Source organism: Argiope bruennichi, chromosome X1, assembly GCF_947563725.1.
Source record: "Argiope bruennichi chromosome X1, qqArgBrue1.1, whole genome shotgun sequence".
In the NCBI taxonomy this organism is placed as follows: domain Eukaryota; kingdom Metazoa; phylum Arthropoda; class Arachnida; order Araneae; family Araneidae; genus Argiope; species Argiope bruennichi.
In genome coordinates, this window is record NC_079162.1 from 118279673 (window position 1) to 118294737 (window position 15065).

Genomic DNA, 15065 nt, shown 5'->3' on the forward strand with positions numbered 1-15065 from the left:
TTTTTTTTTTGTTCTGCTGTTATAGCGTCCCTCCTTTTTCTCACTAGCTTTCTAAAGGGAGGTTAAGCATTGCCAACTGGAAAGGTTTGAACTTGATTAAACGTTGTCTCGGCGGGACAGGATTTTGATTTACGCGAATCGACCTACGCATGTCGTGTTACAACGCTGAGCTATTTCTGTTCAATGTTATGGTTAGTCTCTTTCGATGAAGTTCTGAAAAGTGGAAGAAGGTGGGGGATGTAGAGCTTTATGTGGAAGAAAAAAACAGAAAGAAATTGTAAAAGCTTTTTGTCTTTTTTCCCTCCCTCCAATTTTGTTGTTGTTTCTGTTCTTCGTTTTCTCGGTACCCATCAAACGCGGAACGAGATTTCTGCTTCCTCCTCTTCTCTGTGGAACGTAAAAATGCAACAAGGCTATGATTTTTTAAAAAAAGAACTATATTGAATCAGAAATGAGTCTATAGACAGAAGTGTTAAAAATAAAAGTTAGAATATTTTTTTCAAAAAAAAAAAAAAAAAATGTTGTAATTTTTTTTTCCCCAAAAAAATTTTTAGGGTTTTTTTTTTTTTTTTTTTTTTTTTTTTAATTTTAAGGGGGGGGATTAAAATAATATTTTTTTATGCATGCAAGTAATGATAATTTTTAAATCAATCCATAACCAAGGATTCCGTCTCTGTGCAATAAGATACTCGAGTAGATTTTCAGACTGCGATAGTTTCTGATAAGATTACGGAATACTAGGATCAAAAATTTGAGATCCACTTCCATCGACGATCCGTTGATGGTGCACCTCAAATCTACCATTCAAAATGAAACGTCTTCGATTGGCGCAGCGTGGAAGTTTAGAATGTATGTATCGTCCTAGTCATCTGATCACGGATCAAAATTAGGACCACAAAACAACTTTTGAGTAACTTTAAAATAAGACGTTAATAAAATAAAACAAACTTTTCAATATCAAAGAATAACAAGATGAGATCTTAAATAAATAAAGATCATTCTCCGAGCAAAGGATCATTAATGGTAACGTCGCTATCACTTCTGTATTACGTCATATCTCCAGCTCAAGAGCATACATCACTCTTGATCAGTTTGGGAGTTTTGAGATGTGAGTGGAAATAGAAAAAATTTAAGCAATTTGTTTTAAAGTTAAAAAAGAAGTGCCTACAATTAGATGAAAAAATTTAACAAGGGATTTATTTTTAACAATTTATTAATGTTTAAGCCATTCGCGTGGGGTAAACATCTTGTATATATTATAGACAAGATGTGTTAAGTAATTTTATGACGGTGAAGTGACGAAGTATTCAAAAAACACCTGAAACTAGATTAGAAGAGTATGTTATAGATAGAGAGATGCAATATATAGGGGAAAATGAAAAATATATCAAATGTAACATATTAATATTTATAAATTAACTATTAACTTACATTGTACATAAACAAAAAAAAATTCTTTAGCAAACAAGCAGAAGTATGTATATCAATAAATCTTAATTAGTTTTTTTAATTTGACAGTTTTTGCCTCATAATAGTTTATTTGAGTGTGATATGTTTAAAAGCACTCTGTCTGAGTATAACCTTGACAATTATTGTTGCACTTATTCAAATAAATTATTTTGTAATTATATAGAAAGCTAATAAAATATAAAATCAAACGCTACAGATAAGCAAAGTATCGAGACACATTCACGAACCTGACTCGTTACTCTGCATTTTGGTTTCAATAATGCATTATGAGTGTAGCTCGATATATTGGAGATTGGTTAAAGATGGAAGATCAATATTGCTTCAATCTATCATTTCACGTCTTTCTTTCTTTTTGATATAATGCCATATTAAAGATAGCAAAGATAGCAAAAAGAAGGCCATCAGCAGTGAAAAAAAAATCTATATATTTAAAATAATTGGTAAAACCACGAACCGATCCCCAACCCAGCCACTGGTTCGATTTCGCCAATGAATTTCTCAATTTTGCAAGCAGAGCTAACTAATTTAAATGCTCTACATTCATTGTGCAAATATAATTTTAAAAGATGCTTTCTCTTGCTGTGATAAGACGCCAATCTTTAAAATGGGACTATATGGTTAAATTAACCAACAATGGTTTACCAAAGGCGGCAAGTGAATATATATATTATTAACAAATAAATTTAACAAAAAAAATCGAATATAATTATGCACATGAAAAATCTAAGGCACAACAATTAAATATGGTTTTCAAAATAACAAGGAATGTATTGCCATAAATACTCAAAAGAAACTAACTCTTTTGCCACTCGTTTCTTCTTTCTATGGAATACAAGGTGCAAGATAATACTTCTTTCAAATTTAGTCCAACTTATTACGAGAAAAATCAATGATTTTCATAACAGCAAAAATAAATGGGATGAATAATAATATAGATGGAAATATGTGGAAATTTTAGGGTTATTAAATTATTCAAAAAACACGTATTTGTTAAAAAGTTTATAAGTTATTCAAAAAAATTATGCAAAAACGAAAAAAAAAAAAGCATTGAATAATATACTGAAGTATGATTCTTTTGTTGGAAAGTAATGTAATGATTATTGTTTGAACTTGACGAGTTTAAAAATTTTTGTATATCTGCATTCCATAAAAAACGCAAAATTATCAAAATCACGAAAAAATTTATTGTTTAAAATGAAAATAACCTTTTTTGTTATGCAGATAATTTATTTTCGCGCTTTTATCAACAGAAAGTAAAAAAGAAAAAGAAATTCTTCATTCACTTATAAATTCGTCAAAGCTTTATACATGATTTGATACTGTCTTTAGTTTGAATTGTGTTCGAAATAAGCCCTTATATAACTGGAAATTCATCTTCCTTTTTTGCAAGGTAAAACATATTTTGTTTTATTTATTTATTTTTTTAGCGAAGAAACCATTTATAAAGTTTCAAATTCAAAAAAAAAAATAAAAAATGTAGACATATCTTTTAGTTTTTCTTAATCGGAAATCCATTTAATTTATTTATTAATTGAATATTTTCTTAGTTAAAGCAAGAAGAATTCAAAATGGCAGAATAAAGTTTCTATTTGAATTAAAATTGTTCAACGAGACTTCTTAATTTCAAATGGTATTGAAAAAAATAAAAAAATAGCTTGAACAATAAAAAGTATACGTGGAAAACAAGTTCAATAATTTTATACTTAGAAAACTTTATATTAAATATACATGAAATAAAATAGTTTTCTCTTTGAATTAAATGGTATTGTTCAAACTTTATTTAAAATGTTCTATAAAAATTGCTTAAATGAGTAGTTCCTTACATCAAAATAATCTAGAACTAATTCAAAGCAAATTATTATCAAAAAATTAAAATTATAATGCACTGCTACATTTGCTCGTTTAATGAAATCCTCGTTTTTTTGTAAGTAACATTTATCATTTGTTGAATATTAAATGAAATCGCGAATGAATTCAGAAAAATCTTACTGGAACTGAAAACGAAATATAAAGGGGAAAAGAAATTCTCTACGAAATTTAGTATCTCGAAAGAAACAAAATGTAGTTGGGAATTATAACGAATTGTTGCATTCATGCTTAAAATAAAATTTTAATTCATTTTTATATCAAATGCCATTTATTCGTTCATTACAAGCTTTAAGTTACGCTTATGAAAATAAAATAAACAATACAGGAATCACAAAAAGTAATTTATTAAAGCCGAAAATGTTGACAACCTTTCTGTTAGTAGGAAATCGTTTTATCTTAAAAATGCAGTTGTAAAAAAACTATAATAGTTTGCTCAAAAGAAATCGAACGGATTTGAAAAGTATAAATAATTTTCATTATTTGGATTTTTTTTAAAAGGTTTTTAGCGACTAGTATTTGAATCGCCAGGCATGAAATCACTTAAAAAAATAGAGCACAATTTTTGTCCCCTCAACCCCCAAAGGATACAAAATTGTATCCCGGTGAAATCCAGAAATCGTATCAGAATTGTTTCCTCAGTTTCCTGACCGGACGTTGAAGCCTTTTGTTAATTCACCCATTGCTAGCAATCCCACCTCTGGAACTACCAACCCCAATATCACCCTAAATCAGCCTTCCCCAACTTAGTTCTATGTGTCTATCTTCTTTTTTTTTTTTAGATATCATTTTATGAAGCTGTTACACTTATTTTTAAAGCAGCTGAAAACGGTTAATATTGCTGCATTTGATTCTCAGCGTATTTTGACACAAAATAGTAATAATAAAATAGCAAAATGAAAGCAAGAAAATTTACTTTACGTGTTTTTATCACAGGTATAATAACTGATATAACGCGCAATATCACAGAATTTCAAAGATAAAAAAAATTAACTAACTATTCAATTTGTTAATATTGTCTTCTGTGTTATTTGAGAAATCGCCAATGAGTTGCGCATCTTTCTATCCATAGACAAGATAAGGATACTCAACTAATCTGTTCCGATAAATTTTTGCAATACAAACACAAAAACATTTAAAAAAACTTATTCTGACAATTAGGGGAAAACAAACTCCACTTTGCAAGAAACAAATGTGCATTCATTGACAACTTCATTCAATACATGAGGTGTATGTTTTTATTCTTTCGCACTCAGTAATTGGCTACTACAGTCAAAGGCTGAATAAATTTCGATGTATTTAATTGAAAACTTCATATTTTTTTTTTAACAAAATATGAATATTTGAGTATTTTTCTCTATTTAAGTCTTTTTTCACTTTCATCAAATGGAGTATTATTAGAGAAAATGCTTAGATGACATCGATATTTTGCATCTCTTAATAGTTCAGAACTAGTAAATAAACATGTTCAAATTTAAGATCTATTGCTGTATTAGTTATACATAATTAAGATTTTCTTTATTGTTGACTTATCTGAATTTTACACAGCTGCCTGATTCATTAGAACGTTCTCCTTAAGAATAGGTTTACCCTTCGTTGCTCCATATCGTCGACTAAACGCAGAGAAACATTATTTCCGAAAGTTGTTTCTGAGGTAATGTATTCTATATGCTTCAAAGAGAAACGGTTCCGTAATCTCAAACAATTGCAAAATCTACAATTGGTAATATCAAAAAAAACTCTTCATGTACTCTTTTAAAATAGGTATATCACTTGTTGAGATTCACTGTTTGATACTACTGACTTATGTTGAATAGCATAACAAAAATTATTACTGAAATGATGAAGTTTAAGTATTTAAAAAATGGTTCCACAACATCAAACAGGGATCATCTACTTTTGTAAATAATTTGATAATAAAATAGAATTAAAACTGTGTAATGTTACGAAATCATTCGTTTTTAAGTGCACAAAGCACATTATCTCAGAAACAATTTTTGCAGGTAGTGCTTTTTGTCATAGATGTTCTAATGAAAGAAATACATCTTATATCCATCTCGGATGAAGTTATGGTGCTGATTTCTATGGCCATATTCCCGAATTCAATCCACAGGCGAATTCGGTGATTCTCCTCAAGAATCCTCAGCCCCCAAGTTTCACGATTATGCGAGACATTAAAGATTCCCAGATAATCTGTTCGATACGTGGAACTTTCCGTAAAGTAAAATTACTAATGCTGATTCACAGTTTTGAGAGCGTGGATTGTTCACTCAAGTAGTTAAGCCGAATATGAAGATCTTGTCATTGGCAACCACTGACAGTAATGCCAGTTAATGCGCTGTTGTCATGCTGGAAGAAGCGTCACGTCTTTTGCTTGACTTAATGTCGAGAAGCAAATCCATTCCAAAAAAGTTTCTAGGAAACTAGGGAATGAAGACCTTTAAATTTTTCTTTTAACCAAATAGAGGAGAAGATATGTTTAAGATAAAAATGACCTCACTTAATCTTTCGCTACCAAATTAAGTTTCTGGATTTATTTGTTTGAATTATGAGAAATGCTTTAATAAAATGAGGCAAATCTTATTAAATGAAAAAAATAACATAACATAATTTTAAACATTTTGAAACAAAATTTAAATTTTACCAAGTAATAAAAATTCAGACTGAATATTTTTGGTAATTAAAATAATCACCTAATTTATTCTCATACAGAACTTTCTACAAAAATTAAAAGAAATTTATCAAATGGAAAGATTACATTATTATTGTTATTTTGATCAATTTACTTTGTATTTATTGTACTGATAAATGGTTGTGTACAATTTTTTTAAAAATGAGCAATAAAAGCTATTTTTTAAAGATAAATTGAGGGCAATCCAATCAGCATTTACTCGAAAACAAAAAAATAATTATCTCTCTGAAAATTTTTCAAAATATTAATCAATTTCACAAAATATTACAAAACAATATATTATTAAAATAATTCAGTTATAAACAAATTATAAACAAATATAAGACATCAACCAATAAAGAGAGTAAAATTACTTTCAGGTAAGAAAAATTTGCTAAGAATGTTCATATTATTGGCAGTTACAATTAACACTTTGAAAGTACCCACAGACTATTCAAATATATGCTTTCAAAATCTACTTAATCGTAAATTATAGAAATATTACAGATTTAAAGAGAATTGAACGAATTCAGCTACCTTCTCATGACCAAACATATATACTAACATAAATTTTAGCTAGCATTTATCAAATAAGAAATAATATGCAATTAGCTACTTAATTTTAATGAGATTCAGTGTTTTAAAAGATTATTTAGGAATTATAATCGTACCTTCTTATTAAAAAAAAATATGATGAAAAATTATCGACACTTTCTCTTTCGTTCAAACATGAAAAAAATATTTCATGTTTGAACTCATAGATTTAATGAAACCAAACTAAAGTTTCAAACTGTTGATAGTTATAACTGAAAAATATAAAGACACTTGCATTTTTATATAATAGAAACATTCATGCATTATTATTTAATTATATCTGTAAATGTAATATTATTCAAGTATATATTAATTCAAAGTAGAGGCCTCAATCTTGACTATTAGCTCTCATATGGTAAAAATATTTATGTTTCAAGCTAAGAAAAATTTGCAAAAATTTTGACCGAAACAATAAAGCATTCTTAAATAAAATATTATTGAAGAGTATTTTATTTTAAATGAATCATATATTATCATAAAAATCACGGATAAGAAAAATTAAACTGTTTGATGATTTCTCCACAATATCATGCAAACAATGTTTTTTCTAATACTTAATTTTTTTAAAAAAATTCTGCAGTAATTACAATCAGGAAATGTTGGAAAAACATGAAAACCTTTTGAACATGAAAATTTTATTCAAACAGTTTATTTTTCATTAAACATGATTTTTAAATCATTTAAAATAATAAAGCAAAATATTCTATCGTCTTTCATTTAAATTCAGATAATAGATTTGCAATGCTTTTTGTAAAAATCTCTGATAGCATAACAAAACATTTATTTTGTGATAAACGAAAAAAAAAAAAAAAAATAGCAGTAGACAGACTTTGATTTTTAAGTAAATAATGCAATTCCAAGTGCATTAAAAAGTACTTACTAAAGCCGAATGCAAGGACAAAGATCTAATCTTTCATTGCGATAAAATATCAATAGTTATTTTGGTTGAAAAGATTTTGCAGATTGATCCATCAATGGAATAAATGTTTGAAAATTAAATAAACACCACTGTTTATCATTTAAAAAATCTTACTTTTAAATTAAAGCGCATTTTTGAAACTAAAAGCTTCATATTTAAGGAAACCTTTCATGATCACAGCGCCGTAAGGGTAAGTTGCATTAAGATTTCTCTGGCCTAAATGAAACCAGAAAAATTCTGAAATTTAGCATTAAAATGCTTGTTTGATTTACCATGGAATGCAGTTAAATATCACAATGAATAAAAGCTCCAGATTCGTTTTAAGGAAGAATATATCATTCTTGTAAGAATTTGCAATTGGTACGTCTAAAGTAAGTACTTCAACAACAACAACAAAAAAAAAATTGTCAAAAATTACATTTTTTTTTTTTTTTTTTTTGAGAGAGAGAGAGGGCAGGAAATTGCGTGACTAACATGTCAAACACATTTTAACCAAACGCGTCATGCGTACTATTGAATTCACGAAATGAGACTAAACGTGTTGCAGTGATACAGTTAAGATTTTTTTAAAACTATATAAGATGTTAAATAATGTGGTCATGATTTTACAAAACAAAAAAAATTAACATATTAAAATCATTCGGAAAAAATTTTCAACCTCCAACCACTTCTATTAAAATCATTTGAAACTGATGTATTTTGTAAATAAATCAAAACAATTTACAACCTATCTCAAACCGAAATGCAGTTTAGCTGAACTATATTCTTAAAATAGAAATAGATTATAGTTTAGATTAAATATAATCTTATGCCATTGAATTCCTAAAACGATAATAAACAACCAAATTTTCAGCTTTGAAGTATCGTACCCCCAAAGCTGTTTCAAACTAATCCATGACGTAAATAGTTCAATGCAATTTTAAATCCATCTTGAACTAGAATTTTATGCCTTTTTTGGATATGCCTTGAGGTTCTTTCTACCGAAACATTTTAATATTTCAAACAGCAACGCTCTTTTTATTTGATTAAGGATCAACCTCACCTTCACCCCAATATTATAACGATGTTTAAAGTTTTATTAGGGGCTTTACAAATTCGATTTCGAATAAAAGATTCGTGGAAGATGACAAATCGCCTAAGGTAATAAATTCCCCCTATTAGAACAAACGTCCTAGACGAGCTTGGGGTATATCATTAAGTTGATGAAGGGTGGGGTGGAATGTATCCGTAGCATTTCCCCTAGAGATAGTAGTTCGGATAAGAGCTACTGTTTGTAGCATAACTTATTTGTAGCGTATTCAGTGAAGTGGGAATTGTAAGAAAGTTCTTCAATCTGATTTCATAAGAATTAACTAAAATATTTGAGTTATTTAATAGAATGAAATTTTTCTCAAAAGCTAAAAATCTCTTGGATTGAATTTTTTATAAGTAAAGTTTCTGAATTTAAAAACTTTGTTAAGAATTTTCACCATCTTTGAAGTTTGCTGTTAAATTTCTTAATGCTTTTCAGCTTAAGTTTCAACTTCCAAAATGCAGTAGTCGGGCAAGAGTTTGTAGCGCAACTTTGTAAATAGGAAATAAAATCGCAAAGAAATTCCTTAGTTTGATTATTTAAGAATTAACTGAAACAATTAAATTATTTAGTAAAATGAAATTTTTTGAAAACAGAATTTTTTTTTTCTATTGCAATTTTTAAAAGTTTTAGCTCCCTCCATTAAGAATATTTGAAGAATTTAAAATAAGTTAGGAGATATCCTCACTGGTTATTTTTATTGTTTTTGTTTTGTTTGTTTGTTTAATCTTAATGATTAATGTTATGTCACATGAAATAACAGGCAGATATATATTTATATTTGTTACCTTATAGTTGTACGTATCGATGAAATTAGGGCATATTCGTCATTTCAAAATACATACGTTTTAAAGTAAGAATAAGATTTAATAAAAGTCATTTCCATAATAGATGAAAACTTATTTCATCTACAATTTAACGATCTTTTTGAGCTTCAAGGAAATCCTGACAAATAGCGTACAAAATTCTTTACAAATATTTCTTCCGTGGTTATTTATCTTTTTTAAAAACCTTTTGTACAGTACATAGTATATCAAATGTGACAAAAACTTTATTTTCAAATAATAGCATTGTGTGCAGTATAATATTTAATTTATTCTTAAAAATGATTCCACTTTCAAGCAAAAATTATTTTTTTACCTTTGCCGTCATAAAAGCAAACGATAATAAATATAGAAATCGCAACGAAAAATAGGAATTAAGTTTATTTGTGCCAAAGAATATTGCCAAAACTATATCAAAATTATTTTTGTAATCTTAATTTTAAAGACAATGAAAACCCCTGTTTAGATTAAAAACAATGAGCAAACAAGGTTATTCATAATGAAAAAAGGTGATGCATAAGTTTCTAATGTAATGAATAGTACAAATCGTGATTTCCAATGTACGTAAAAACATGAACCAGTAAAAAATTCAATACATTGCCAATACGGTAATCGTGGATTTAAAGAAAAAAAAAATTCTAAAATGAAGATGAAATTATTCGTAAATAGCGATCTAGTTTTATGCCATATATTCAATGAAATTATTCGAAATCTTGCGTGCTTCAAATGATTTATGGAAACGTATCAACAATTAACATGCTTGGTATGATTTTAAATTGAAGGAACTTTCATACATACACATGCAAAAACAATGTTACAAATAATTTCGCAAACTCAATAAAATTTTAAGCTGCAATAAGTCACAATCCTCTTTGAATTCAACGCAGAATTAATTATATATATATATATATATATATATATATATATGCTCAAAGGTTATAGGTATTGCCACAAATTGAAAATTGCTATTAAGTCTAAATATTTCTGATACAGTAAGGTATATAATGAAATTGAAATAACATGTTTGAAAATAACCAATTTAAAATTTATTTAAGTTAAGGGACATATTATTGCACTGATAGTTAAATTATAACCGGCTTAGAGGTTATTTCCTACCCGCTATATTTTTTTCCTGTAATAGCATAATAATTTAAAATGAATGAATAATTAGTACATCCGTATGAGGGAAATTTTACGAAATCATGAGGGAAATATAATAAATGCATTCACATTTACCTCATTAATATATATATATATATATGAATTGGAGACTAGTTTTTTTTTATCTTCTTCTTTTAGTTAGTTCTTAAAAAAAATTGGCTCAATTCCTATAATGTTAAAGAAATAATTTAATTCCAAATGCATCTGATGAAACGACAAAACTTTTGCTTCGGAACATATGGCAATGTATCTAATTACATTTCGTATAAAACTAAGAAACTCAATATTGTAAATAAAATTTTGTTATATATTTGGAAAACGATTTGTTAACGATGCTCGTTCTGACAGAGCCTTCTTTTTCCGCGCTTGAAATACGAACCAAGAAACAGAAGAAAGTTCAATCAGAAACACGCGCAGAGTGTTTTTTTTTTTTTTTCCCATCTCCCTCTCTTTCTTTTTTCTTTCTCTCTCTTTCTTAACCACTAACATACTCATATTTCATGAACTTCTTCTCGGGGATTATAAAAGAATAATGAAGTAACAAAGATAAGCGTTAAAACCTTTTGTGGAAATCTATGTGAGCGGAAAAAGAAAACGCTTTTAATGTAACGACGGGAGAAATTTAATCTAAAAAAGTCGTTATTATTTGGTTATTTTGAAGAGCTTAGTTTTAAAAAACATTAGTATTTAAAGCATTGATGATAACATTTTTGTCGACTTTTTTTATGATGTTGAAGATGTAATTAGATTAAAATCCGCTTATATTTCAATGACCCAAAATAGTCTTATTTTCAGAATACTAAAAATTTTATGTAAATATAGCATTTGAACCAGTTGTTTATCAAGCGAATTTAAAACTGGCTGCGTAATTTTTTAAAATCACGATTTAGATGCGTTGTTTGCAAATAAGTTCAAATATATTTCAAACAAATTGAATTGATACTATATGTTACACTATAATAATATGATATAATAAAAATCTGTAATCGTAAAAATAAACACTCTAAACTGTGAAAAACGCTGAATGCAATAGAAAATAGACTGATTGCCAACCCAAGGAAATCGCGGTACAAGTAGCTGGAGGGTTAAAAAGTGACTAGCAATCATAAATTGACTGGTTTTAAAAAAATTCGTCTTATTTTATACCGATTTTGCTTTTCTTTTGATTACAAAAAAAAAAAGAAAAAAGAAAAAAAAGGTTTCATTTGTTTTTACGTTCGAGGAGAAGAAAGATTATATGCAATTCTTGGAGTCATTCTGCTTTACAAAAATTTATTATAAGGATTCCGATATAAAATAGACTGAAGTAAAAGAATCTTCAATTGTAAATTATTTTTTTTTGTTTTGTTTTTTGAAAATGAAACAGAAAACAAGGCATGCGTAAGCAATTTTAGAATTAGATCTGTTAAATTGTTTCTGTCCTTTTTGTGTGATGATCTTTACAAAAAAGATAACGTTGAAAACAGTTTAAAAAATCAAAGATGATTTCATTTACATAAACGGATATAAAAAAATTAATTTTCTATGCTATTGATACTCATATAGCCGGGTAACAAAAGTAAGGAGATAGTGAAGATATCGATGATACCATCCATTATACAGACCACAAGATCAAAAGTAAGATTTTCGGCTTCAACAACCTATAACCTTGCATAGAAACCTAACCTTGCATCAATCTTATTCTCCAATAATATTAAATATAAAATATAAAATTTAATAAATAATAATCTAATTCTAATTCTAATAATATTAATTTCCAATAAATATTTTTTTCTGTCTTTTACATGCATATCTTCAAAGTAATTCAGAAAATACTTTTAATGCATTAAAAGTAACACCAATGAAATCGTAAATACACACGCAGTAAATGGGTGTTACTCCATATTACTCTCAGGATTACTCCATCTTATATAATTTTTAAGCACTCTTTATAATTTTCTCCTCTTCTTCGCAGCAAATGTCGTTGACCTATTTTTACTTGTCTATTACTACTGATTTTGATACATTGGATAAAAAGTGATCGATGTGATGCGAGTAATCCTGAGCTAGAAAATCTAAATTTAGTTTTATGTGAAAAAGAAAAAGAAAGAAGGGGGGAAAAAAAAGAAAAAGAGCTCTGAATAATTTGCTCCCAAAACTAAAAATTGCACAGAAAAGATTTTCAACTCTAAAAAAAAAAAAAAAAAAATCTGAAAGAAATGTGTTTTCTAAATGAAATGGTTAATTAGAAACTATTCAATATTTATTTCTTTTTTCCTTTAAAATGAAAGGATTTGAATCTTTTTTTTTAACTTAATGATACTACGTAGCAAAATTGTATCACTGAGTTTATCTTTTGATTGATGATTTTCATTCTTTTATGTTCCATGCAGCCAATAAAACTAAATAGAAAGGCTGTACCTCTAGAGTAGTAACAAATTTAGGGCTGGTTGATTTACAGTAGGAGGAGTTTCTCTGACTTGTTTATTAGGGAGATCATAATCAAGTGCCCCACTCGCCTAACTTCCAAAAGGGAAAGATTACTGAATTGGCAGCAATTCAAAGCGGTTTTTTTTTTTTTTTTTTTTTTCTGAGTATGCATTGGATGCAAAGTGGAATCGTCTTAAGACGAAGACTAATCGATAATGAAGACACTATTTCAACGTCAGTCTTCCATGTCTTAGATTTAGTATTGCAATAAAATGATGAGAAATAAATAAAAAAAATATTTTTATGTATAAATAATAATCAACTTTCAAGGCATAGTATTAATCATTTATACTTTTAAGTATACTATTATTTATACTTTCAAGCATTTATAAGTATACTATTATTTATACCTTTAAGCACACTATTAGAATTATTTATGCACATTTAAATCATAAAATATATTTCGATCTTACTGAAATCATGCGAATTTTTGATACAATAGTACACTTTTTAACACAGAACTGTTTTCTTGCTTTTTTTTGTGTAGCTTATAAAAAATTAAGCAGATTTAGAGAAGTATAAATTAAATTCTGAAATTAAAAGTAAAATGCAATAAATGTTTTTTTAAACACAATAAAATATAAAAGTATTTAATTAAATACTGACATCAAAATTTATCAAAGTTGCTTTCACACAAACATCATAAATACAAAAAATTTCCTTTTTCAGTTGTATTTTCAATGCAAGGTTTATCTTTACTGTCACATTTTCTATTAATAATAAAAGCACTCGCACGAGTAATGCGTTCTAAAATAAATATATTCCTATTTACATCGCCTGCTTAATTCTATACTTTTTTCATTTATATTTTCTAAATAAAACATTTTGACCAGGAATCTTCCCTAAATCATCGATTTGATGTTGATTCCAGTTAAAGAAATTGCATTGTAAAAATGAATCCTAACTTTTTTTAAGCATTGCAAACCAGATTTTATATTAAAATCCTTGAAAAATAAGAATAAGTATTACTTTTTATGAAGAAAACATACCTTCATGATCGTAACTGCAACTTGATCATCTTCGGACAAAGAACTGCCTGAAAGCATTACTTTTCAAGGTGCGCTTATCCGCAAATACAAGCTCATAACTGCCATAACTTGGACCTCACCATTACACCTTAACTCGCTGCGGAGTCCCCAGTCTACTCCGATTGGTTTCTGTCACGTCGGTCAAAGGCAACGGGCGGGACTTGGGGCGGATCTCTCTACGTGATATCCTCTTACAATCTTCTTTCTTATATTCTACAGGAGCGAGATGGGCTGAACTTCGTTCAACTCTTCAGAGATTTCAGATAGGGATGGATTCTCCCATTCAAATCCCTGTGAACCCCCCTCCCCCTTGGGAAGGGGGGGATTCATAGTCATCTAACACCCATTTTTCTTTTGGTTGATTTTAACCCACCTCCCGTCATTCTTTCAGCACCTCCGAATGCCAATTAAATAATATATATATTATCGAACAATGCAAAAGCTTGGTTAGAGATGATTAAGTTAATCTTGATGTATGCGATGGCTGCAAGAATTATTTAAATGGGTTATACGCTGTTATTCTTCAAAGATAAGTTGAAGCTTACTCTTTTATAAGGGAGCGTTGCATGAAATAGGACAATTCATTTTCACAAAATGTGAGTAATACATTGGACACAATTATCTAAAAAATAGAATATAAAATACATGTATTTTGTGTATTGTCAGTTTGCGTATTGCGTATGTCAGTGTATTTTTTTTTCTATCACAATAATTCTTGTGAAAAAAGAGAGCAATAGCCACATGAAATTTGAGCATTTCATTATGGTTCAATTTTTTAAACTGACTATGCTATTTTCAACACATAAAAATACTTATTTATGGTTTAAGCGTCGGAAAGAATTATAACGAATTCTTAAAATAAAATGTTATTTAAGTGAACTCAAATTAACTAGGCAAAAATCTGCATTCCCAATGTTTTTCTGACAGAGCAGTACATACAAGTTGTGATAATATAAAGTTAATTATAAAGAATAAGGAATGAAGGTATCCC

At 28.1% G+C, this 15065-nt stretch overlaps 1 protein-coding gene across 2 annotated transcripts in view; it reads right to left on the reverse strand.

Annotated features, from left to right (window-relative positions):
• Positions 1–14126, reverse strand: part of LOC129958867 (LIM/homeobox protein Awh-like) — a 100684-nt gene extending 86558 nt beyond the window's left edge. The window contains exon 1 of one of the 2 annotated variants that reach the window (XM_056071589.1): positions 14036–14126. Coding sequence is in view for 1 of the 2 variants with exons in the window: in XM_056071588.1 (XP_055927563.1) it covers positions 14036–14092 (57 nt within the window). In the remaining variant the exon portion in view is untranslated. The remainder of the gene's footprint in view (positions 1–14035) is intronic. The other variant, XM_056071588.1, reaches the window with a different exon arrangement.
• Between the last annotated feature and the right edge of the window lie 939 nt (positions 14127–15065).